Source organism: Hypanus sabinus, chromosome 28, assembly GCF_030144855.1.
Source record: "Hypanus sabinus isolate sHypSab1 chromosome 28, sHypSab1.hap1, whole genome shotgun sequence".
Classification (NCBI taxonomy): Eukaryota; Metazoa; Chordata; class Chondrichthyes; order Myliobatiformes; family Dasyatidae; genus Hypanus; species Hypanus sabinus.
Genome location: NC_082733.1, coordinates 33,048,940 through 33,073,625, shown reverse-complemented (window position 1 = coordinate 33,073,625; position 24,686 = coordinate 33,048,940). Strand labels below are relative to the sequence as shown.

Here is a 24,686-nt window from a genome sequence, read left to right as displayed (position 1 = left end):
AGAACGTTCTACTTTAGAGAGATCAGAGGGCGGAGGACATGAAGCTCAGATTAAAGCTGGAATCAGAGGGTGTTGGGAGTAAAATAGTGATTATTTCAAAAAAGGTAATAGGCATCAAATACACCTGTGTCAGATTTGTGATTTCAGTAACAAACTTAAATTTCTAAGCCATCTCTAACTTAATTTCTAGTATATATGGATGAACTTCAAAATCTACACATCAAAACAAAAAAAAATTAAAAAACAAAGTTCACGGATGAACACTTGACAAGCAAGGCTCAATTGTCTTTAATGCATTTTCCACATGCAGTAACATGTATGTACAAACTGCACTCAATTTTACACATTGTAAAACAATGAATTTATCACTAACTTTACAAAACTTATAATAGCTTTCATTTAAAAGCACTTTACAGTATTTACACTTTCCCAAAATTAGTTCATAAATAGAAAGCTTATGCATAACATACATCTGCATTCAGCATGTGTCTAGCTCATTTCTCTTCTATTGTAATTATCAACGAGATAACTTAAAAGAAATACAAGTATTATTACTCCACAAAAATCAATTTGAATTTAAAATGTGACACGCTTGAAAAGATAAAATTGTATTTAAGTTTAAAAGTACAAAATATAACTTGGGTGCTCCACAATAAAATGTTCTGTGAGCATATTCAGAATTCCAAATTTTAAAACGGGTGCAAATGAACTTTTTAAAAAGACAGATAATCGAGGACTGAACCACTGAGAGGAGCCCAAGATCTGATGAATTCCAAAACTGCAGGCTTGCACAGGCTATTCACTGCAGTGCAAGGGGCAGAAGCATGTGATTCAAAAATCTGTTTTCTTCTCACACTGCTGGGTAGCACTCTTAAAAGTCACTGGAAATTCACCGTAGCTTCTTTTAAACATTTCATGATGTCACAAATGCTGTTAAAGATAAAGAAAGCCTGGAGAATTTAAAATTGGCTATATTAAATTGTTCCCCTTAATTAAAATAATGTAATTTGCAAAGAATTTAAAATCATTGGTTGTATATAAATGACAACTAGGTTTACTATTGCCTTCCTTAACTATTCAAACATTAAAAAGTGGTAATTGAGCCAACACTTTGCAGTGTGTAAATTTAAGTTAACAGAAAGTTAACCCTTTCCATTTGGTCCAGTCTTGTGAAGAAGACCTAGCAAATGCCCCACTGTGGGCACTCAGACTTTACCTTTATTTAGTCCACATGGTTGTGGCTCAAGTATACACTGACACTTAAGGGGTGGGGTTTCAAATACAACGTGATCAATTTGTCAAACCTACTATGTGACTAAGCTTACTTAAAGCTAGTGCAATGTTCCGAGTTCACGCCATTTGAACTACTTTATCCAATCCACTGTTATCACTACAAGCAATTACAACTTTCAAGAGGACCACACCACTGTGCAACATTTCCCCAGAGAAAAGAAAACAAAACTATGAGGGGTTGACACCATGACTAAGATGGTTCTAGTGAAGTAGCAAGTTTTTTTCTGGAGTAGGTCTTTGTAATGCATCGGCGAACTGGCATTTTAGCGAAAGGAGAATAATCTTGATCCATGTCACCAGCGAATTTCTTGCAAGGGGAGTTGTCTGTTTGCACAGTACCTGTGAACAATTTAAAGTGAAGAATATTAACTTCATAATTCTAAATACGCTCTGTAATGTAGAAGTGAAATATTCCAAAATCCCAGGTTCAGTTCCTTGCAACTGCTAAGCATTCAAAAGTCATTCTAGAAAAAAAAATACAAGTACACAAATGGAAACAAGACATTATCTTTCATTTGATAGCAAACAAACATCAGCTGAAAGCAGAAAAGACGTGGTTTTTGATATCTTTCAAGTCAAATGGTTAATTTTAATTTTATAGACAGTGCTATTTGGGCAAGGGACCAGAAATCTGATATTTCTGCCAAAAGTGCACGTTAGCAATTAAACATCTTCAAGGAGCCATTTAAGGCAAAAGCAGGAAAGGGGGCAAGTGCCCCAAAGGAGAAAGAAAAGTTAAGTAGCAAGGAGAGAATCTGTTAAGGGAGATGGATTATCGAAAAGTCACTTAGAGCAAAATATATTTTAAAAAATGAGAAGTTACCTATTTTGTTGAATAGAATTAGATGAAGATGGCAGAGCATTGTTGGACACAAAGTACAGAGGATTTGTACTAAGACTTTGAAGTCCCTCCAACATGAAATACAACAAACATGTACAAAAAGTAATTAAAAAAAAGGCACTGAGAACAATGACCTTCATGGCAAAGGAATTTAACGTGTTATGAATGTACCATAGCTCTGAGGGGCTGAAGGGTGCGGGGTAGCCCCCTCCTTTGTGAGAATCGCAAGATCACTGTTGGATTGGGTCAAGGGGCCCAGGAAATGAGAGAGAGACGTGCAGAATGTCTCGTTTCCCCGGCCATGTAAAGCTACGGGACATGGCCATTGTCTCCTGGGGACGAATTTGTGGATTGAGATACTATGCTACGTGAACACCCTCAGGCAAAGTGGGCTGGTTGAGGGAGAGATTGCATCACCCCCAACCTGACTGACATCTACAATCCTGTGAGTCAGGATAAAAGAGGGTCTGTAGGAACAGCCCCTCAGACGCAACAGAAGAAACTTTAAGTGACCACGTAATAGCAGGAAGTCATCTGAAGGAGGCCATGTGCATTCAGTTCCGTTGCTGGAACTGGTGGCTGGAACCACGGAAAACGGCTTTTAGCTAACAACGGGGAAACCCACTCTCCTGACTCGATGGATTGGCCTCATAAAAGACCTGGGCAAGTTTAAAACGCCTCTCTCTTAAACCCAAAACGCTGCAGCTTGAACGAACTAACAGTGACTGTTATATTTCCATCGGACAACACATTATCCCCTAGACAACGATAGAGCTATTTCTTATTGATTCTTATTATACCCGCGCTTTTAGATTTAGTATTGACGACGTATATTATCTGTATGTTTGCATTAATCTTATTTTTGTGCCCCTTTATCAATAAATACTTATAAAAATAGTACCATCAGACTTCAACGGACCTCTCTATCTTTGCTGGTAAGTGACTCAGTTACAGGGTTTCGTAACACTTGTAAATAATCTTTCTTTCTCCTCAGCTTGCACTCGTCACCCAATTTGTGAAGCCACGTATGCTATACACAAAATACAGCAGGCCAGACAGTATCTTATAGAAAAGAGTAAACTGTCCACATTTTGGACCAAGACCCTTCATCCTTGGACTCAATCTCTCTGTGTGTCATTGCCCCTAAAGATCCTGTCATTTACTGTATACTTTAAGTCTTACTTTTGATCTCCTTAATTGCAACATCAGAAACTTATTCAGAATAAACTCCATCTGCCATTTCTCTGCCTACATTTCCAATTGGTCTGTCCTGCTAAATCTTTTGACAACATTCCTCACAGTCCAGAATTCAGGGCTCAGATGTGTAGCTGCTGAAGGAATGCTGCTTAATCTGCTGGGGAAGCTAAAACAAGAGAAATTCAGTTTCAGAATGGGGGAATATACTTATGAGAAAGATGAACTTTCTTTCAGAAGTTGTAAATTACTGAAATTCTCTATCCCATGTTTTACTCACCTTACATTATGGTTACATAACATTGACAGCATGAAAGATAAAGAAAAAAAATTTTGCCCTTCAAACTGAAACTCATCTTCCTTGGTTCGGCTTAACTTAAATCCAATACATGCATACACAATACTTAAAATACAAAATGCCTTTCATATTTACCTCTGGTACCACCTCTTTTCTTCGCTGGTGTTCTTCCAGCACACAACAAAGGTGATTGAGTGAGTGTGAGCAGGCCACTGGCAGACAGACCTGATCTAACTCTACGACTTGGTGATGTTTCAGCTACAGAACACAAATAAGACAGCTTATGTTTCAGTTCCCTACTTTATCATTTGACTACCCATAATTAGTTTTGTCATACATAGATCAAAATATATAGTGAAATATGTTGTTTCTGTCAAATCAAATCAGTGAGGAGGGCACAATGTTTTGCGCAACACATTAATAGGTTCAGTTCCTGCTGTTGCCTGTCAGGAGTTTGTACGTTTTCTCCATGACCATGTGTGTTTCCTCAGGGTGATCTGGTTTAACTCCACATTGCCAAAACGTACCGGTTGGTAGGTTAATAGGTCATTGTAAGTTGTCCTGTGATTGGGCTAAGATTCAAATTGGAGGTTGCTGGGTGGCATGGTTCAAAGTGCCAAAAGTGCCTACTGCGCACTGTATGTCAATAAAGTAATGTTGCAATGCTTCCGTTAATGTAGCACACCCACACCTTACTAACACCATGCTTCTATATCGCCTTGATGCAAAATGTTTCCACCTCAGCTCCCAAACAGCAAAAGTATCAATAAAATACTTAAGAGCTGCTCTCAGGACAGTAACTATACATTATTATTCATTGTCTGCATTGGATAAGCAGGACTTTCTGGAGTACTAAACTAAAAAAACAAACAAATTTGTATTATGTGGAGGCACAATTCTGAATTCAGACTTTGTCAGGAAGCTTCAACTAGTACAACTATCCTTTCATAGAACATAACAGCACTTTGGCCCTTGATGTTGTACTGACCTTCTAACCTACTCCAACTGCGTTCTAACACCTCTCCCCATGTTTCTTTCATCCATGTCCCCAATAAATCAGCTTCTACCAACAGCTCTTGCAGTGTGTTTCTCACACCCGACAATTAATAAAACAACCTAATTGAGTCCCTTCTCACAACCCTTCTCCAATCACTTTAAAATTATACCCTCATATTACCTCACATTAGCAATTTCCACCCTGGGGGGAAAGATACCGACTGTCCATTATATCTATTCCTCTTATCATCCATGCACCTCTATCAAGTCATCCTTCATTCTCTTACGTTCCAAAGTGAAAAGACCTAGCTCACTCAACCTCTACCCATTACAATTCTCCAAACACTTTATTTCCTGTCAGTTGCCTTACAGTATGTACAGAGGCTCCTGTGCAGAGCATCACTATATGGACATATAATTTATGTATAAGCTATCTTATATATCTATACTTGTGTTTTATTTTCTTATTGTATTCTTTTTATTTGGGGGGGGGGGGGGCTGCATCAGATCCAGAGTAACAATTACTGTTCTCCTTTACACTTGTGTACTGGAAATGACATTAAGCAATCTTGAATACAGGACCCCAATTAGTCTTTCCAAATGAAACAGTGAGTCACTTGCTCTTTGTTCACAGTCTGGTCTTGTCTACAGTGCAGGAACCAGATACAGATTGTGTGACTGCATTGTGGTTCACTTACACTTGATCTGCAGGGGTAACCCTGAGCTCCCCAGTTTCCTTCCATTTCACTCCGATCTATGGTCTCTAGCCATAATACAAGGCTCAATGCAAACTCGAGGATCGCCATTTCACTTGCCAGTTGGTGACGTAGCCTTCTAGACCCAATATCAAGTTCTCCACTTCACTCTCACTTTGGTTCTCAGTGTTTCCTCTTGACCTGCTGGGCCTGTAGCATAGCCCTGCTCTGAGGAACATTATCACCAAGAGTGAGCAAAATCTGATTCCAAGTGGCACATTAGCTCATTTGGGTTTACTCTACATCAGATATTGGCTTTGCCCTACCAATTTCACCCCCCCCCCACATACACACATTCTCAAAATTCTTTGTACTGAAAAATATATTTTGTTTTCTGACACAGGATCTGAAACATTTGTTTTTCTTGACCTGCTGAGTATTTATTGCACACTTCTCTCTTTCTACTCTTTCCTTTTATGCCAAAAATGAATGGTCACCAAAATCCCCACGCTAGAAGTCTATGGTTGACAAAACTCCACTCCTCCATAACCCCCTGGAGATTTTAAAACCTGAAGAGGTCTGCAAACAATTACTACAAGCAGGTAACACTCCTACAAACCACATAAACACTGGTAAGTATCTAATAACCCAAATAAGTGAAGTGAGGGGAATATACGGCAGTGCCTGAGAGTGAAATTGGTATTGCACAAGGATTCATTTAATTTGCATACATCAGGCAAGACAAGCTCTTGCAAGGGCCCTAATTACAACAAATCTAGTGGATTGCATAGTAAATTCAAATTTCTGGCACTTAATCAGTGAGGGCTGTAAAGCCTGATTTTCCTGCCCCATATCATTATACTATGACTTGCAGATTGGATGTTTAGTTAATAAAAAAAACAGCAAAGTTTCAGCCTTCTTTCTTTACAATATATAGAGATGATATATATTCATCTCTAAAATACAAATTCATGGTACTGTAATGGCAAATTAAGTTACTTTCATACACTGCACTTCCAACAGTAGGCAATAGCTTAAGATCAGAACCAACCAGCTGTTCTCTTGCCACATATTTTAGTTCAAATTTCCAGCAACTGCAGTAGTTTTCTAGTGCAAGAGTAAAACCAGTCTGCAATCTATAACTTCAATAAAAACCAAAGTGTTAGGAAAATCACCTGGATTACTGAAGACATCATCCTCAACTGAACAGTGCAATCTATCTTTTTGAATAGGAGCAAAAGATCTAGATGAAGACGGTTTCATTTGCAACTCTACTGATGTAAATCCCGATTCTGAAGTTCCAGTAAAATTTGTCTCTTTGTGCTTTTTAACTTCCCTTCCTTCTGTTGCAACAGGAGTGATAAAACTATTCCCACGTTTTCTGGAATGAAGGGCAAATTTTGTCACTGGACTATCTGGAAATCTTTGGTCCCGTTCCACATTAGGGTATTGATCTTGTAACCTGCTCACTCCTTCCATACCCAACTCTTCTGAAGGCAGAGTTTTGTTACTATGGTGTTCAGTAGAAGTGCTCCCATCTTTTTGCATGATGATAGGTTCACCCTTCTTCTGATTCTTTTGATTGAGTGGGGTGGTGGCTGCCTTCTTTTTTCTTGGCCAGTTTTTAATAGCATCTGGTGTTTGGGAGGGCCAAAGCTTGTGTGTGGGTGAAGGAGTCCAAGGAACAGCTCCCAAATCTGTCTGTGAGGGCGAGGATGTGTTAGAGGAGCATTGGGTTGGAGTATAGGATTGACAGATATAAGTCTGCACACCACCTTTTCTGGGTGTAGCCTTTGCTGGAGTACTGAGAGAAGCATGGAAACAAAGCGATGGGGAAATTTGGCCTGCTTCAGTTTTTCCCAAATGTTTGACGCACCACTGTGTATGCACCTCGCTTACTGGGCTTTCACATCCACTTCTCTTTAAACTAACTGAAGGAGGACTATTATTGCATTCTGTGGTACATTTCTTCAGCTTTGGACCAATTCCCACACTGGAATTGGTCCTCCTGAATCGGAGTTTGGGAAGTCCAGAATCTTGCATTTCCAACTCAACCTCATAGGTTGGCATTGACGGCCGATCCCAAGTACTCAGAGTTGATACTTCCCTTGGAACTTCAAGCATCTGCTGTTGCTGTGCTGCCGCAAGTCTCTGTCTCCTATCCGGAGTCCAGCGGAACTCATATGACATAGATTCCTTTTGATGGAGGGGTGACTTAGTTGGGGCAACACAAGTAACAACACTGGAATTAGACGAGTTGCTCTGCCAAGCAAATTTCATTCTTAAGTCAGAGCCTTCCTGTGGTAAATGGTAACCTTGAGATATGTCACCATTTTGTTCTGTTTGCAAGCCATTTGAACTAGAATCAACTCTACTCACCAAAGGAGACAAATCTGGTTTCTCTGATATCAAAACGACACCGGGAACATGTTCAAAAGTCGTGCTTTGAGAAGGACATGAGGAAGCTCCAACAGGTTTATAAAAGTCTTCTTTAAGATTCTGCAAGCTATCACAAACTGTTTCTGACCAACTGCCAGAAACTGTTTGGCTGGCAGCAAAGCTTTCAGTTGTTTTAGGAATACTAATGTTTTCTTGTTTCTCACTCTCACATATACTGGACTTTAATTTCCCAGATATCTTGTTTTTCAGGGAGTTCTCCCTTGCATTATAAATTGTCCTCTTGTGTTTTTCTGGAGTTTCAAAAACTTGGTTTAATCTGGGCATGGAAGTGCCATGTTTTGGTGGAATTTTCATTGATGCTATACTTGCTTCCACTTCAGAAACCAATTTAATTGATGCATCCAATATTGCTGGGGCTTCAAATAAGTTATGCACATCAGGTTGAGATTCTATGTTAAACCTCATTGGGCTTTGAGGCGACATTGAATATTTTGGTGGCAGCTTTGCTTGAGGTTTTGCTGGTGTTTTGTTAAACATTGACCGTGTCTTTACCGGGCTTTTAGGAGGTGTTACAGATTTAGATGGTGTCTTCAATTGAGATTTTGAAGGAGTAGCACAAAATTCAACTCTTGTTTGCCCTGGACTCTCATTAAATTTGGCTGGTGTATGCAGACTACGCATAGATCTGGTCATGACTGGAGTTTTAAGTAGTGTTTCAAGACTGGCTTCACTGATATTCCTTGGTGTAGAAGGGGTGCTTGGATTTGATTGCAAACAGACATTTTTATCTGGTGAGCTTAAATCATGTACTCTTTCACCATCTTTTGTAGACTCTGATAAGCATAATTTTTGGGGAGAAACAAAAGATTTCACTGATGTGTGAGAAATCAATAGTTCATCAAATTTTGACCTGCTTAATTTTAGTTTCCCTGATGTACTGAGCCTTGATTGTTTATCTTTTGACAAGGAATCAATCAAACCAGATGGAGACAGCTTTTTTAACTCTATTACTGAACTGTTCAACGGAGATGCTTCTTTAATTGGTGTTTTCACTTGGGAACCAAAGTCTGCAGTTGAGTTTCTGCAAAGAGAAGACTGTTTGGCTGGTGAATGATCCTTGTAAGATGACAGCTTCAGCTGGACAGTGGAAGACAATTTAAAAGAGGATTCACTTTCTGTTTTTGAAGGTGAATTATCTTCTGCATGAGTTGCTTTAACCAAACGTTCACTTCGTCTTGGTGATTGAAACTGCGAATCTGTTGCTATATTCCAGGGTGAAGATTCTTTGGCAAAATTTAGTCGCTTGGACGGGCTTTTGACATTTTTTGCTCTCTTCCTTGGTGTTAAATAATGACGAGCTGGCACTGTTTTCTGCGCAGCTCTGGTCTTGTCAGGCGAGCTCAGCTTCGGACAAGATTTTAGATCCTGGGAGATTAAACAAAATATTAAAGTTATATTCAAGAGCTTTTAAAATCAGTATCCTCAATTCTAACTATTTGAAAATTAAGCAAACGTTCTCAAAGTTTATTCTAAAGACATTCAGTAAAACAGAATTAATTCAAAAACTGGAAAGTGCCATTTACTTCAAGATTTGGCAGTTAAATTTTAAAATGACACCCCAGTTTAGTGTTAATAATGATGACTGGGATTCATCCCAAATCAACTAGCAAGTCAGCAGCATTGGCACTTCTATTTTTAAACTTTCTGCATTTGCCCATAAAAGTGAAACAAAATATTTATCAAATATTTAATGTTGTTTTTACAGAAAAGCAAAAAACTTAACTAGTACAGAGAGAGAGAGAGGAAAAAAAAATTGTGGGTGGTGGGGTGGGGGGAGAGAAGCAGAACTAAAGATTTTTCCAACAGTGTATACAATATTTTTCCACTCTTGAATCAAATTTGCATGTTCAATCATACCTGAGCCAATAATCCCTCAGGTGAATGAATTCTTTTGCCCTTAGGACTGACATGCCCAAGCACAGCACCAAAGAGAAGACGATTTGGAGACTGGATAGCTTCTTTGTCTAAGGAAAAAAGATCAATGAGTACAGTAGAAACCTCATATCTAGAGAAAAACATTGTATCAAGCTTCTAACACCATGCCTTAAACATCAGTTGAAATTTTTGCATCTTAAGGTGCAAATGACCTGATTTTGTAAACAAAACTGACAATATTTCACAGTACTACCCACAGAATGACAAATTATCAGTCATATGTTTCAAAGATCTATACACATTCTTTCGATGTTCTTTGGATCGGGACAAGAAGGGCGGTGTAAGAGCTAAATTCTGAAGGAAGGCAGTTTTTTCAAAAACTTCTTCGAATACAAGAAGGGTGAGACTGCGCAGGCACATGACATGGACAGGACAGCTCAGAGAGTTTAAAAAAACACCCTATACAGCGGTCAGCGGAGTGGGTGGCAGCAGAGTGTAGGGCTTTGGCTCAACTGGCTTAGGTGTTAACAGGAAGAGACGAGAGCGAGGCACCAACTCTTCTTTTCCCCTTGGCGAATCGGCCCGGACAGACAGAGGAACAGCAGGGCTCACACAGCTAACGATTTAAGAAGTTGGTGTGTTTGGCGAGGTAAGTGAGTGAGTAGACTTTTTTTTCCCCTTGTTTTATTCCTGTAGAATTAGGTAGCATGACTGCAGGGTTAGTGCTTTCTTCAGGGTATCAGATGTGGGAATCCGGGGAGACCTCCAGCCTCCCACATCTGTGCCAGGTGCACCGAGATACAGCTCCTCAGAGACCGTGTTAGGGATCTGGAGCTGCAGCTTGATGACCTACTGTTTATTAGGGAAAGTGAAGAGGTGACAGACAGGAGTTACAGGGAGGTAGTCATCCCTAGGTTACAGGGGTCAGAAAACTAGGTGTCTGTCAGGAGATGGAAGGGAAATGCCCAGATAGTGGAGAGCACCCCTGTGGCTGCCTCCCTCAGCAACAAGTATATTGTTTCGGATGCTAAAGAGGGGAATGACCTGACGGGGACGGCCAAGGTGACTGGGTCTCTGGCACTGACCCTGGAGCTGTTGTGCAGGAGGGAAGGAGGGAGAATGCGGTAGTCATAAGGGATTCCTTAGTCAGGGGAACAGACAGGAGATTCTGAGAGCCTTATAGAGATACCCGCATGGAGTGTTGCCTCCCAGGTGCCAGGGTACAGGATGTCTCAGATAGGGTCCAGAATAGTCTGAAGGGAAAGGGCGAGCAGCCAGCTGTCTTGGTACATGTTGGTACCAATGACATAAATAGGAAACAGGAGGTGGTACTGAGGAGAGATGTAAAGGGGGTTTCTTCTTTTTTCTTTGTTACTGTGTATGTAATCAAAAGGGCTTCTTTGTTTTGTTAAAAGCAGGAATGCTCCTTTGTTGCAAGAGAATGCTGGAAGCTTGTTTGGGTTAAAATTTACTGATAACGAGAATTGTATTCCTTTGTAAACCAAATGGGGATTAATGTTGTTCTTTCTTCTGAGTCTGTAAGCGGTTGTTGACTGGCTTTTGGGCAGATCGGTGCAAGGGGGTTGAGAGAGAGAACGCAATGCTGTAAGTTGGGCGAGGAACGGACCCCAAGCGGGGGTCCGAGGCCAGGAGGTACTCCGAGGAGGGGGGGGGGGGGGGGATGAAGCTAGATGTGCTTGGTTGACCACTCGGAGGGTCCTGAGCTGCAAGTCGAGGAGTTCGGAGGGGATCGAATGGTGGCCAGAAGACCTCAGTAATTGAGCTCCAACGGTTGTGCACGAAGTGGTTTGGACTTTGATAAGTTTGGCGCCTTTTCTTTATTTTTTCTCTTCATATATACTGTATCATTATTAATCACTTAGTTATAGTAACCTTTATAAATTGTACTCATTTAATTACAAGTAGACTAGACAAAGGAGATGCAGTGGATGTTGTGTATTTGCATTTTCAGAAGGCCTTTGACAAGGTGCCTCACATGAGGCTGCTAAACAAGATAAGAGCCCATGGAATTACGGGAAAGTTACATATGTGGATAGAGCAGTAAAGAGAGTGGGAATAAAGGGATCCCATTCTGGTTGGCTGCCGGTTACTAGTGGTGTTCCACAGGGGTCCGTGTTGGGGCCGCTTCTTTTTATGTTGTATATCAACAATTTGGATTATGGAATAGATGGTTTTGAGGCTAAGTTTGCTGATGATGGTGGAAGGACCAATAGTGCTAAGGAAACAGAGTCTGCAGAGAGACTTGGATAGATTGGGAGAATGGGCAAAGAAGTGGCAAATGAAATACAATGTTGGGAAGTGTATGGTCATACACGTTGGTAGAAGAAATAAACAGGCAGACTATTACTTAAGTAGGGAGATAATTCAAAGTTCTGAGATGCAATGGGACTTGGGAGTCCTTGTGTAGGATACCCTTAAGGTTAACCTCCAGGTTTAGTCGGTGGTGAAGAAGGCGAATGCAATGTTGGCATTCATTTCTAGAGGAGTATAGGAGCAGGGATGTGATGTTGAGGCTCTGCAAGGCACTGGTAAGACCTCACTTGGAGTACTGTGTGCAGTTTTGGGCTCCTTATTTAAAGTTGTGCTGACGTTGAAGAGGGTTCAGAGAAGATTCACTAGAATGATTCCAGGAATGAGAGGGTTAACATATGTGGAACATTTGACCACTCTTGGGCTGTACTCCTTGGAGTTTAGAAGAATGAGGGGGGACCTCATAGAAACATTTCGAATGTTGAAAGACATGGACAGAGTGGATGTGGCAAAGCTGTTTCCCATGATGGGGGACTCTAGTTTGAGAGGGCATGACTTGAGGATTGAAGGGTGCCCATTCAGAACAGAGATGCAAAGAATTATTTTTTTAGCCAGAGGGTGGTGAATCTGTGGAATTTGTTGCCAGGGGCGGCAGTGGAGGTCAAGTCATTGGGTGTATTTAGGACAGAGATTGATAGGTATCTGAGTAGCCAAGGCATCAGAGGTTATGGTGAGAAGGTGGGGGAGTGGGACTAAATAGGAGAATGGATCAGCTTATGATAAAATGGCGGAGCAGACTTGATTCTTTTTTAGACATCTAGCTAAACTGTTGAACAAATTCACCCCTCGCTTCCTTGACAGGTTGTCTAAACGGTTACTATTGTACACTTTTACTTCATTGAAGCAATAATCAGAATGACCTTCAATCCTTTTTGTTGTTAACCAGACAAGAACTTCATCAATGTAGCCAGGGAAATCCGTTCTCCTTCTTTACAACATTCAAATACGCAGTTAAATAAAAACATTTCACTGTATAAAGATATCAGGTGTGATTTGAGAACAATGTTCCACAGAAAATACCCAAGCATTGTTAAAAACTTGGTAAGAAAACGGTTTGCTATTTAGCAGCTTGACAGGTAAAGCGTTGACAAATATAAAAATTAGAGTTCAATCAATAGTAATTGATCTTATCTGCCAAGTTTAATTGGCGAACTTTTGACCAACTCCTATACTACACAAGTTTCCTTCTAAATTGATTCAGTGGCCCTTATTTGTGCAATTATCAATCAAATAAGAATAGCAGGTTCCGTTGTTATTATCAAACAATTATTAATGATACCCAACATGTTGTGAATTAGGGTGTAAATTGGGGGGTGGGGGGGGGGGGGGGGTTGTAGAATGGGTCACATATGCCGGGATCAGAAACCTGCTGGCCTAGATTATAAACTTGTTTTTCAAATTTACACAAGAACATTAATGTAGTACAAAAAAGCATCATCTATGCTTTCTGAGATAAGGTGTGTAAAGCTCCCTATTCCCATTCCAACAACTTTCTACAGGAGTACCAGTGTCTTGTCTGGCAACTAAACATTGGACCATAAAACCCAACAGAGGATAGTAAAATCCACTGGAGGTCTCGCCCTCCCATTTGTGACATCTTTTGGGAGCATTATACACAAAAGGCCTGAAGCCTTGTTGAGGATCTCTACTACCAATCCCTTGAACTCTTTGAACCACTACCATCAGGAAAGAGGCACTGGAACATCAGGACTAGGAATTCCAGACTGGGTAGCAGCTTCTTCTCCAGGTTGAGGGGCAAATTAATACCCACTTCCAATTATGTCTTGTCACCAGGACAGCAAGGTGTTTACTGTACTGTTACTTTATTAATTTATTTGTGGTAGTATTTTGTTTTATGCACTCTGTGATACATGTATTATGGGTGCTCTGTGGTCCAGAGGAACATTGTTTCATTTGGTTGTATACACAAGTCAGTTGGCAATAAACTTGAACTTGAAATTATTTATTACTTGGAAGCAATCTATAATTTTTGTTACCTGCTCCTTTTGCTTTTTGTGACAATGATTGGATTCGCTCCAGACTCCGAGACATTGGGCGAGAATAAGAATAGAATGAGCTAGAATGTCTCCGGGTAAGAGATGCTTTCCTGATGCGTGGGCTCCTCCTCAGACATGAGCCTATACATAAGGAATAACAATACAAAGGGAGGAAATAATTTTTCAAGCCTAAATAACAGGCAAAGTACTGGATTCAAATATTTATCACTCTTTTTTCATTTCTTCCACTCAAATTTAAATTTTCTCCACTTTGAGTAACATTGAAGAAATGTATTATGTTGGCATGACCTGCAAAGTAGTTTATTTGTCCCAAATGTAGTTTATATTTCACATTATTATATATTTATATGTGGTCTATATTTCATGATACTATAGATACAGCTCATCCAGCTTCAATATTTGAGGCAAAGTATACCCCTTAAATGGCATTGTATCCATCATCTTTATAAGCATATGATTCGATCTGCAAGAGCTATTGCAACAAATCAAAGATTCATCTATTGTTCTTCCCAAACTAATGAATTTTAGCAATTGGAAGGTTAATGACAAAGTACCAAAAAAAACCCTAACATGCACGTTCTCTTTCAGGTCACAACTTGATTAGGAATCTTGGAATCTCTGAAAGACATTGTGAGAAAACCTTCAACATTAAGATTTCTATAACGTTTAAGATAGTTTCTCGCTTACAACTTCTCAGGGACATATTGGGGATGGTCGTTAAATGTTAAGCAAATTATCACTGAATCACCATTTGCTATTCTCAAACTGAATATAACATCACCCCTGCTTAAAAAAATGTGCAGAACTATGGAAAATTTTTTGACTTCAATGACACAACTTACAGTAAAATGGCAGTACATTCGGTTCCAGTGGCTTCTATGGGGTCAACCAAAGGGTTATTTTCTTATAAAAAGGCTTTTTTTTTATTATCACAAAACCCTGCTGGATATTATAAGCTTAAAGTATTGCAGGTTTACACCATCAGTGAGTTGCTCATTGGCGGAGAAACAGAAGGAGCTGGACTTTGTGTAGATCAGGCTGCTGTCTGCATCAGAGAAGTTGGTGTACAAACTTGGTGTGCAGTTTAACATCGTCTTAGTCACTTTTCTCGTGATCACAAGATGCTGTTGAATGTTGTTAATTTAGAATGCTGCAAGTTTGATTCATGATTTAATTACAGACTGCGGGGGGATTGCTTGCCCTCAGTTGCAGCGAGAACTAGGCCTCAAGCCGCAGTGTCATCTGTTTACAGCAGCCCAGGAGGAAAGTGTCCAAGTTGGAGTCAGTGCTTCTGTTCAGCAGAAGACAAGCCGTACTGTATTTGATTGCAGACTGCTGCAACATTCATGGTCTCAGGGTCTTGGACTATATTTTTTGTGTGACTACTTTACTGTTAGTTCATACATGCTTGCTGTCTTATATGTGCCTTATGCTGTGTATGACTGTTGGTACTGTGTTTTGCACTATGGCCCCGAAGCAAGGCTGTTTTGTTTGGTTATATTAGTGAGTACTCACATATGGTTGAATGACAATTAAACTTGAACAAATTGACATTGTCAGTATGTGCACGAACTGTAAAATAACTGATCTAACAACTACAAACTTACTGTCAGACAATGCTTTCTCTGGAGATTCCTCCACAAAACCAACATCAAAATTGGACTCTGAACATCTGTAAAAGACAATGAAGTGTAGGTTAGAAAACATATGATGGCCATATAACTGTTGGCCATTTGTCTGTCTTTCTAGGTACCATATCCGATGCGGACATTGGTGACCACGGTTTTCCATATAGATCTATCCCTCGTTCTTCGGATGACTTCAATTTCCTCGAGGTGGCTACACATCAAGGAAATGGAAGTCATCCAAAGAACGAGGGATAGATCTACATGGAAAACCATGGTCACCAACATCCGCATCGGATATGGTACCTACACAGACAGGTGGCCAAAAATTATCAAGAAAAATATTTTTATTAAGTAGTTTAATACAGTGTCTGAAAATGTTAATTATGTATACTTTTGATAAAATGCAGTAACTAGAAAATACACTGCATTTTATTTACATGTGGCTACATACCTTCCTTGAATCTGTTTACGCAGAAGCCTCTGTGATACCTGCTTGTGAAGTGGTGTCTCAGTCACCTTCTTGGTTAGCAACTTCCGATTACCTAAGAGAGGTAAAACATACTGAACTTTCTTCTTTTTGGTCAGTAGACTTGAGACTTATTGCCAAGATAAACAATTACTTGACAAGTTTAGGATAAACAGAAATAGGGCAATACTTGGACTTTAGGATCAAGGAAATGAATGTGGCCTGGAGCTTCCTTTCATAAGGCACGGTGACCACTATTGAAAAATAATCATTCAGTAAAAAAGATTTACTGTAGATTCAAAAAAAAATTAAAGGCACATAGCTGAATCAAGTATTCCAATTCTGAACTTGAAAAAGTGAATGTAAGAGCCAAAAGGCTTATCTGCATTATTCATTACATCAAAAGTTATGGGGGAAGGTAGGAAAATGGGGATGAGAGATAACAAATTAGCCATAATGGAATGGCAGAGTAGACTCAATGAGCCAAATAGCCTAATTCTACTCGTGTCTTTTGGTCAATTGCCCCCAAATGTGAATCATCAGCAAAATGTGTGGCCCAGTAACTATGTTACTAAACAGATGCCTCCAACCAGAAGTGCCTTAAACATAAATCTTACCATGAAGTCTCAGCAGGTTGTCAAAAGTCACTTATTTGAAAAACTTTACCCTAATGATCTGCTTTTAGATCATGAAACATGCTGGATTTGAGTGTTGTACATCTAACAACAGGATGGATAGAGTATTACTTTGCACAAGTGACTTTTGAAAAAAGACAATATTTAAACAAATTATTAGGTCTTACTTTTAGTGGTATTTTCTTCATTGTGTAATTGCTTCACTCCCTTATCAACTGACAAAGACTGGCTTCTTGGCATCTTTGATTTTTTCCTCGGAGACAACATTTCATGATTGAAAAGGTTTCTTCTCACTTTTGTAACCTCTGAAGATTAATAAACAGAAAAAGATCAATTGAAATGTTGGTAACCCCAAAATTTTTTTTAAATGTCGGCAGTGAAATTCATGCAATTAAATTTATAAACCAGTTTTGGGCTTGAAAAAACCAAGGATAGCAGTAGAGGAAATACTTAATCAATGATAATATCTGCTCAAAATTATCATGGTATGTGGGAGAATTTTAGATCATCACCAATTTGGGGACATGCTCTCAAAAATCTGTCCACCCCTGATATAACACAAATATAATCAATTGGAACAAACTTTGTCTCCTCCAAGAGCAAGAGCATCCTGATTTGGAAATATATCACCACTACTTTAGTCTGAATCCTGAAGCTTCCCATCAACATTACTGCGGGAGCAAGAGCACAGATATTCAAAAGCAATAATGCAAAGAAATGATACCCAATGCAAAGCTAGAGCTAGAAGAGTAGTGTTAAACTGAAGTTGTAATGGTTTATATTCTACAGCATGCTGAATGTGAACAACATGCCACTGGGAGAATTCCAGAAACAAGGATAGGCACCATTTTTAAAAGTACTTGAAATGCAGCACAAATTGGTAAATTTTGAATTTCATTGGACTAAATTCAACTGCATCCACCTCATGTATTCTGAACTGGCGATCTATGCAGTAACTGCAAAGAATGTGATTATCAAAACACCAAGAGGTAGTTATTCCATATCTAATCACACAGGTACTAACATTCAGTGGTACAATAATCAGATTAAAAAAATTTAAATGGGACTGCAAAATTGTACCTTGCACTTCTTTTTGTGACGAAGACTGAAGCTGCGTTGGTTGCTCAATAGCCAAGGACAGATGAGACTGTACATTCTCCTGCCATTAATCAAAGTGTTTATTGAGTAGCTTCCAGCTAGATTCACATTTAAACATTGCAACTCGATACATACATTGCATAATGTTATTCTTTTTAAGGGCCAACATGGATAGATATAAAGTTATACCTTTAAGACTAAATCAACAAAATAACCTTATAATAGAAGGGCCATATGCAGTATTTGCCCAAGATTGATAAGGCATGGGACATGTGTCTATCCCATAATTATTTTCCAATTTACAAAAATATTAAGGTAGATATCAGCAACTACTAAAGAATGTAAGAATTCTAGCGAAGCATGCAATTCACAGCAAAAGTAAAGTTAATATAGAAGTGGAATGTGACACATTTTGACAAAAACAATGTATAATAATGAGGGACAATTATAAAGAGGATACCGGAAGACAGTTGTGAAAAGTCCATGTATCCAAATGGATGATGGTAATATTATGACATTAAAAAGAATACAAGGTCAGTGCAGGAAAATGGTCCTGATCTATATAACATTGATCCTACTATATGGTTGAGCAGGCTCAAGAATTAAAATGCCTACCTTTGTTTCTATTTCTTACATTGTAAAATCAGCCTGAAAAGTAAACTTAAATCATAAAGAATATTTCCTGTAGCTTTAATACACCAGATTATACAATTTACCCACAGAAAGGAAGATTGTGAAAGGATCACACTGAGGCATTTAAAACCACACTGCATAGAGTGAATAGAAACTTCCCATTGTGGCAGGATCAAGAACCACAGGACATTGAATTGATGTGATCAGTAAAAGAACCATAAGTGATTTGAGGGGAAGAAACATTTTTATGCAGTGTGATTTCTAGGCTTGAAAAGCCAATGATAGTAGTAGAGGAAATTCAGCTGTAGTTTTCAAAGAAAGAAATTTGCAGTTATAGAGGTGGAGAAAAGGACTTGCTAGATTGCTCCTACACAGATATAGCACTGACAGGACAGGCTGAATGGCATCTTTCCTTTTTGTAACCATTCTTTGAAACTTAGCCTCATTCCATTTGTTTTTGAAGTCCTTTAAGTGCTAACCAAAAATTCCACCACGCTTTAAAAAAAACTACAACTAAAGGTTTACAGATCTTTCTTTTTCAATCTTTTTATTGAATTTCATATATATAAAAAAAAACATAACATAATAATGAATAGGTTATAAATGCATTAGACTTGAAATTAAATTAATAATAGGATAACAATATCCTATTAAAATATCAACAGGAAAACATAGTACATTATCAGTCAAGCCTATAATTATATGAAAAAAATAAGAATAATCATCAAAAGAAAAAGAAAAAATTGTAAAAATACAAACAAAAAATATATATTGAGAAAAAAAATACTAAACTAAACTAACATGGGCAATAATAACAGTTTATTTGTATATGATAGTGCCAAAAACTCCGGAACTCCATACCAGAACAAGAATAAACAGAGAGAAGGTCTGGGAGAGGTCAAATTAATTCATATGAAAATGTCGAATGAACGGTCCCCAAGTTTCTTCAAATTTAACTGATGAGTCAAAAATAGTGCTTCTAATTTTTTCCAAGCTCAGATAAGAAATAGTTTGAGAGAGCCACTGAAATGTGGTAGGAGGATTTACTTCTTTCCAATTTTGCAATATAGACCTTCTGGCCATTAATGTTACAAAAGCAATCATTCGTCTAATTGAAGGGGAAAACTGATTACCATCCTCATTTGGTATACCAAAAGATTGCAGTAATAAAATGAGGTTGTAAATCGATATTCCAAATTGAGGAAATGGTAGCAAATATGTCCTTCCAATAATTATATAAGGTGGGACATGACCAAAACATATGTGTCAATGAAGCCACATCTGAATGACATCTGTCACATTGAGGGTTAATATGAGAGTAGAATCGAGCAAGTTTATCTTTAGACATATGAGCTCTATGTACAATTTTAATTTGTATTAAAGCATGTTTAGCACATATAGAAGAAGAATTAACCATTTGTAAAATGTTTTCCCATTTTTCTATTGATATATTATATTGAAGTTCTTTTTCCCATTCTTGTTTAATTCTACCTGATATTTCTGGTTGTATCTTCATAATCATATTATAAATAAAAGCCACTAATCCCTCCTGATAGGGATTTAAGGTAAAAATCATACCTAAAAAGTCCATTGAAGTTGAATTGGGGAAGGATGGTAGAATTTTATGTAAAAAATTTTTGATTTGTAGATATCTAAAAAAGTTAGATTTAGGTAACTCAAATTTGTTGGAAAGTTGGTCGAAAGACATCAAACTACCTTCAAAAAAGAGATCACGAAAGCATTTTATACCTTTCCTTTTCCATATGCTAAAAGCTTGATCTGTCAAAGAAGGTTTGAAAAAAAAATTAAGTAAAATAGGGCTATCAAGAGCAAAGTTTTTCAGAGTAAAAAATTTACGAAATTGAAACCAAATTCGTAATGTATGTTTGACAACAGGGTTAGATATCTGTTTATTGAATTTAACTAAATCGGCAGAAAGAGAAGAACCCAGAAAGGAGAATAAAGAATATCCCTGTGCCTCATTGCATTCTAAATTTACCCACTGTGGGCACAATGGTGAATCCAAATCTGATTTCCAATAAATTAAGTTACGAATATTATTCGCCCAATAGTAAAATCTAAAGTTAGGTAGAGCTAAACCACCATCTTTTTTAGATTTTTGCAATTGCCTTTTACTTAACCTAGGATTTTTATTTCGCCACACAAATGAAGAAATTTTTGAGTCAATGTTATCAAAAAAAGATTTAGGAATAAAAATTGGTAAAGCTTGAAATAAATATAAAAATTTCAGTAGAATCATCATTTTAATAGCATTAATCCGACCAACTAATGATAAGGATAAGGGAGACCATCTTGTAGTAAGTTGTTGAATTTGATGAAGCATAGGTAAAAAATTCAATGTAAATAAATCTTTATATTTCTTAGTAATTTTTATACCTAAATAGATAAAGTTATCATCAACAACTTTAAATGGTATCCTTTCATTCAATAAAATTTGCGTGTTTAAAGGGAATAAATCACTCTTATCCAAGTTTAGTTTATAACCAGAAAAACTACCAAATTGAGCCAACAAGGATAAAATAGCGGGAATAGACCTGTCAGGATCAGAAATATATAACAAGAAGTCATCAGCATAAAGTGATAACTTGTATAATTTCTCATTGCGGGTAATACCAAAAATATTAGGAGATTCACGAATAGCAATGGCTAAAGGTTCTAATGCAATATTAAACAATAAAAGACTTAAGGGACAACCTTGTCTCGTACCACGAGATAATTGAAAAAAAGATCTGTAATTATTTGTAAGAACAGAAGCAACAGGTTTATGATATATTAGTTTGATCCATGATATAAAATTAGGACTAACATTAAAATATCTCAAAGCGTTAAATAAGTATACCCATTCAACTCTATCAAAAGCTTTTCAGCATCCAGTGAAATAACACATTCTGGAATTGTGGGTGATGAAGTATAAATTATATTAATCAATTTTCTAATATTAAAAAAGGAATACCGATTCCTAATAAAACCAGTTTGGTCTTCTGAAATAATCTGTGATAGTACCTTTTCTAACCTAATAGCTAAAATTTTTGTAATAATTTTAGAGTCTACATTTAATAGTGATATAGGGTGATGAGATGCACATAAAGTGGGATCCTTATCTTTTTTAAGAATTAGAGAGATAGTAGCTTCATAAAAAGACTGAGGTAATCTCTTCTTAACAAATGCATCATTAAAGATTTCACATAACCAAGGGGAAAGCAAAGAAGAAAAAGTTTTAAAAAATTCTATAATATAACCATCAGGACCAGGAGCTTTCCCTGAATTCATTGATGAGATAGCCTCTCTTATTTCAGCCATAGAAATAGGAGCATCGAACAAGCTCCGATCTTCATCTGTCAGTTTGGGAATATTCAAATTGTTAAAAAAGTTATCCATCATGGACAGATCGCCATCAAATTCTGATTGATATAAAGATTTATAAAAATCTTGAAAAGTGTTATTGATTTCTTTATAATCAGTAGTCAGGATTGCCGTCTTGTTTACGAATTTTAATAATTTGTCGCTTAGTCGAGATAGCTTTTAATTGGTTAGCTAACAATTTACCAGTTCGATCACTATGGATATAAAATTGAGCCCTGGTCCTAATTAATTGATTCTCAATTGAAGAAGATAATAATAAGCTATGCTCCATTTGAAGCTCAACTCTCTTCTTATAAAGTTCTTTGGTAGGTGTCACGGAATAAATCTTATCAATTTCTTTAATTTTATCCACTAATAAAGCAATATCTAAATATCTTTGTTTTCTTTTACCAACGGAATATGAGATAATTTGTCCACGGATAAAAGCCTTAAAAGAGTCCCAAAGTATTCCTCTGTCAATCTCTTCCGTATAGTTTGTTGAGAAAAACAAGTCAATTTGCTGTTTTATGTAGGTGATGAGTTCTGGATCTTGAAGCAAAGTAGCGTTAAGTCTCCAAGATCTAGTATTATTGGAAAAGTCCGAAATCTTGATAGATAACTTCAAAGGTGCATGATCCGAAATAGCAATAGAATCATATTTACAATCAATAACATCTGTTAATAAACGATGATCAATAAGGAAATAATCAATTCTAGAATAACTGTGATATACATGTGAAAAAAATGAAAATTCTTTATCTTTAGGGTTCAAGAACTGCCATATTTCAGTAATTCCCGAATCAACCATAAAAGAATTAATAAGTAAGGCTGATCTATTCGGAAGAATTCGAATAGGTTTAGATCTATCCATCGAAGGATTCAAACAACAATTGAAATCTCCACCCATTATCAACATATATTCATTTAGATTAGGAAGGGAAGTAAATAAACGTTTAAAAAATTCAGGGCAGTCAAAGTTTGGAGCATAAATATTAACGAACCACTCTTCGATTAAAAAGTGAACCAGTTATCAACAAAAATCTGCCCTGTGGATCAGAAATAATTTCATGATGTGTAAACGAAATTGAGGGGTCTATAAAAATAGACACACCCCTAATTTTGGCGGTAAAATTCGAGTGAAATTGTTGACCTTTCCAGAACCTAAAAAAGCGTTGATTATCCTCCCTCCTAATATGGGTCTCCTGTGCAAAAATAATATTAGCATTTAGTCTATGGAATACTTTAAATATTTTTTTATGTTTAATCGGATGATTTAAACCATTAGTATTCCAGGAGATAAAGTTAATAGACTTATCCATCATGCCAATATTAGTTGTGTATATCATAAAAGGTTAAAAAGACACATAACCCATAATTCAGGAAGAAGGAAAAATGATTCAGGAGCAACCGGAGAACATGACAACTCAACAATATTAATAATTTAAAGTCGGCCCATAAACTAAAAGCAAAAAATAAAAAGCAAAAGCGTGAAAGAAGATCCCTACCCCCTCCCCCAACCCCATGAAAAAAAGCCAAGCAGCAGGCGCACAAACATTAATATTACCCCCATTTTCAAGATGGCGACTTCATGAAAAGAAAGAAAAGAGAAAATATATAACACCCAGATATAAATACAGGGTTGTAAACAGAAAGAATATATATCAATCAAAATGAAAAAAATAATAAAAAAAAGCAAAAAATCATTAATAAAAAAAAAGGATAACCATTGAACTTTAAAATAGTGTAATATGCCTTTAAAAAAAGATTCCATATTCAAATATAAGGAAATGACGTTTCAAAAACAGAGACTTATGGGAAGAAACGACATTTTGAAAGGACCATATTACAAAATATAAATGTAAATTCACCAATCTTTTTTTTTTATAAAAAAGGTTATCAAAATAAAATTAAAAAAGGGTTCAATAACCACTACAATATATATATCAAAAAAAGGTTCAAAAATTCAAAACATTCGTCCCATTCTCAAATACAGGCAAATAAGCGCTTACGGAAAGCAAAGTCTTATGGGAAGAAGAAACGACATCTTAAAAAATAAATCATTATTACAAAGTCTTAACATGTATATCTAATCCAGAGGAAAAAAAAATTAATTAAGAAAAAATACATTATAGTAAAGTTAAAAGAACATCTGTAAATCATAATAAAAAAAACCCAGGTCTACAAACCAAAATAAAAAGCTATACCGCAGCTTCATAAGTTAAAGCCTAAAACGGAATGGCGTCTTCTCTCCAAAAGTTCTTCCACATAACACATAGTTCAAGTTGTACTAGAAGAGCGATATTCTTCAACGAATTTCTTCGCTTCTTCTGGAGTATTAAAGAAACGCTGACTGTTGTCGCTCAACGTAATTCTGAGATTCGCTGGATATCTTAAAGCTTGTTTAAGTCCAATCGAATGAACCTCTGCCATCACCGGTTTAAAAGCAATTCTCGCCCTCATTACCTCGAATGCATAATCTTCAACAATACGAAAGTTGTTGCTTCTGTGAGAAATCATACCTTTCTGATGAGCTAATCGAATTAAAAGCTCTTTCTCCCGAGGATAATGGAGACGGACAATCACAGCTCGTGGCTTGTACTTTCGCAGCCGAAAATCTCGAAACTCTGTGGGCACGATCAATAGTAGGTTTAACCCGCAAAGCGTCCTCGCCAAAAATTTCCCAAAATAAAATAGAGAAATATTCAGTTAAGTCACCAGACTCAACATTTTCGAGAAATCCAATAATACGCAAATTCTGTCTGCGAGACCGGTTTTCAAGATCGGTGATTTTAAACTTATACTGCTCCACTATTTTAGCGGTTGACCGTACCTTCTCCTCCAAAGTTTCGATTGTACGTATTT

The 24,686-nt window shown here is 37.3% G+C and overlaps 1 protein-coding gene across 2 annotated transcripts in view; it reads right to left on the bottom strand.

Moving 5' to 3' along the window:
* Window positions 1-272: 272 nt before the first annotated feature.
* Window positions 273-24,686, bottom strand: part of ticrr (TopBP1-interacting, checkpoint, and replication regulator) — a 45,727-nt gene continuing 21,313 nt past the window's right edge. For both annotated transcript variants that reach the window (XM_059952893.1, XM_059952894.1), the window contains exons 14-22: window positions 17,811-17,889; window positions 16,898-17,035; window positions 16,081-16,171; window positions 15,609-15,673; window positions 13,981-14,121; window positions 9,635-9,741; window positions 6,493-9,142; window positions 3,762-3,884; window positions 273-1,632 (exon numbers count right to left, since the gene is read on the bottom strand). In XM_059952893.1, coding sequence (XP_059808876.1) covers window positions 1,484-1,632; window positions 3,762-3,884; window positions 6,493-9,142; window positions 9,635-9,741; window positions 13,981-14,121; window positions 15,609-15,673; window positions 16,081-16,171; window positions 16,898-17,035; window positions 17,811-17,889 — 3,543 coding nt within the window. In that variant the 3' untranslated portion in view covers window positions 273-1,483. The remainder of the gene's footprint in view (window positions 1,633-3,761; window positions 3,885-6,492; window positions 9,143-9,634; window positions 9,742-13,980; window positions 14,122-15,608; window positions 15,674-16,080; window positions 16,172-16,897; window positions 17,036-17,810; window positions 17,890-24,686) is intronic.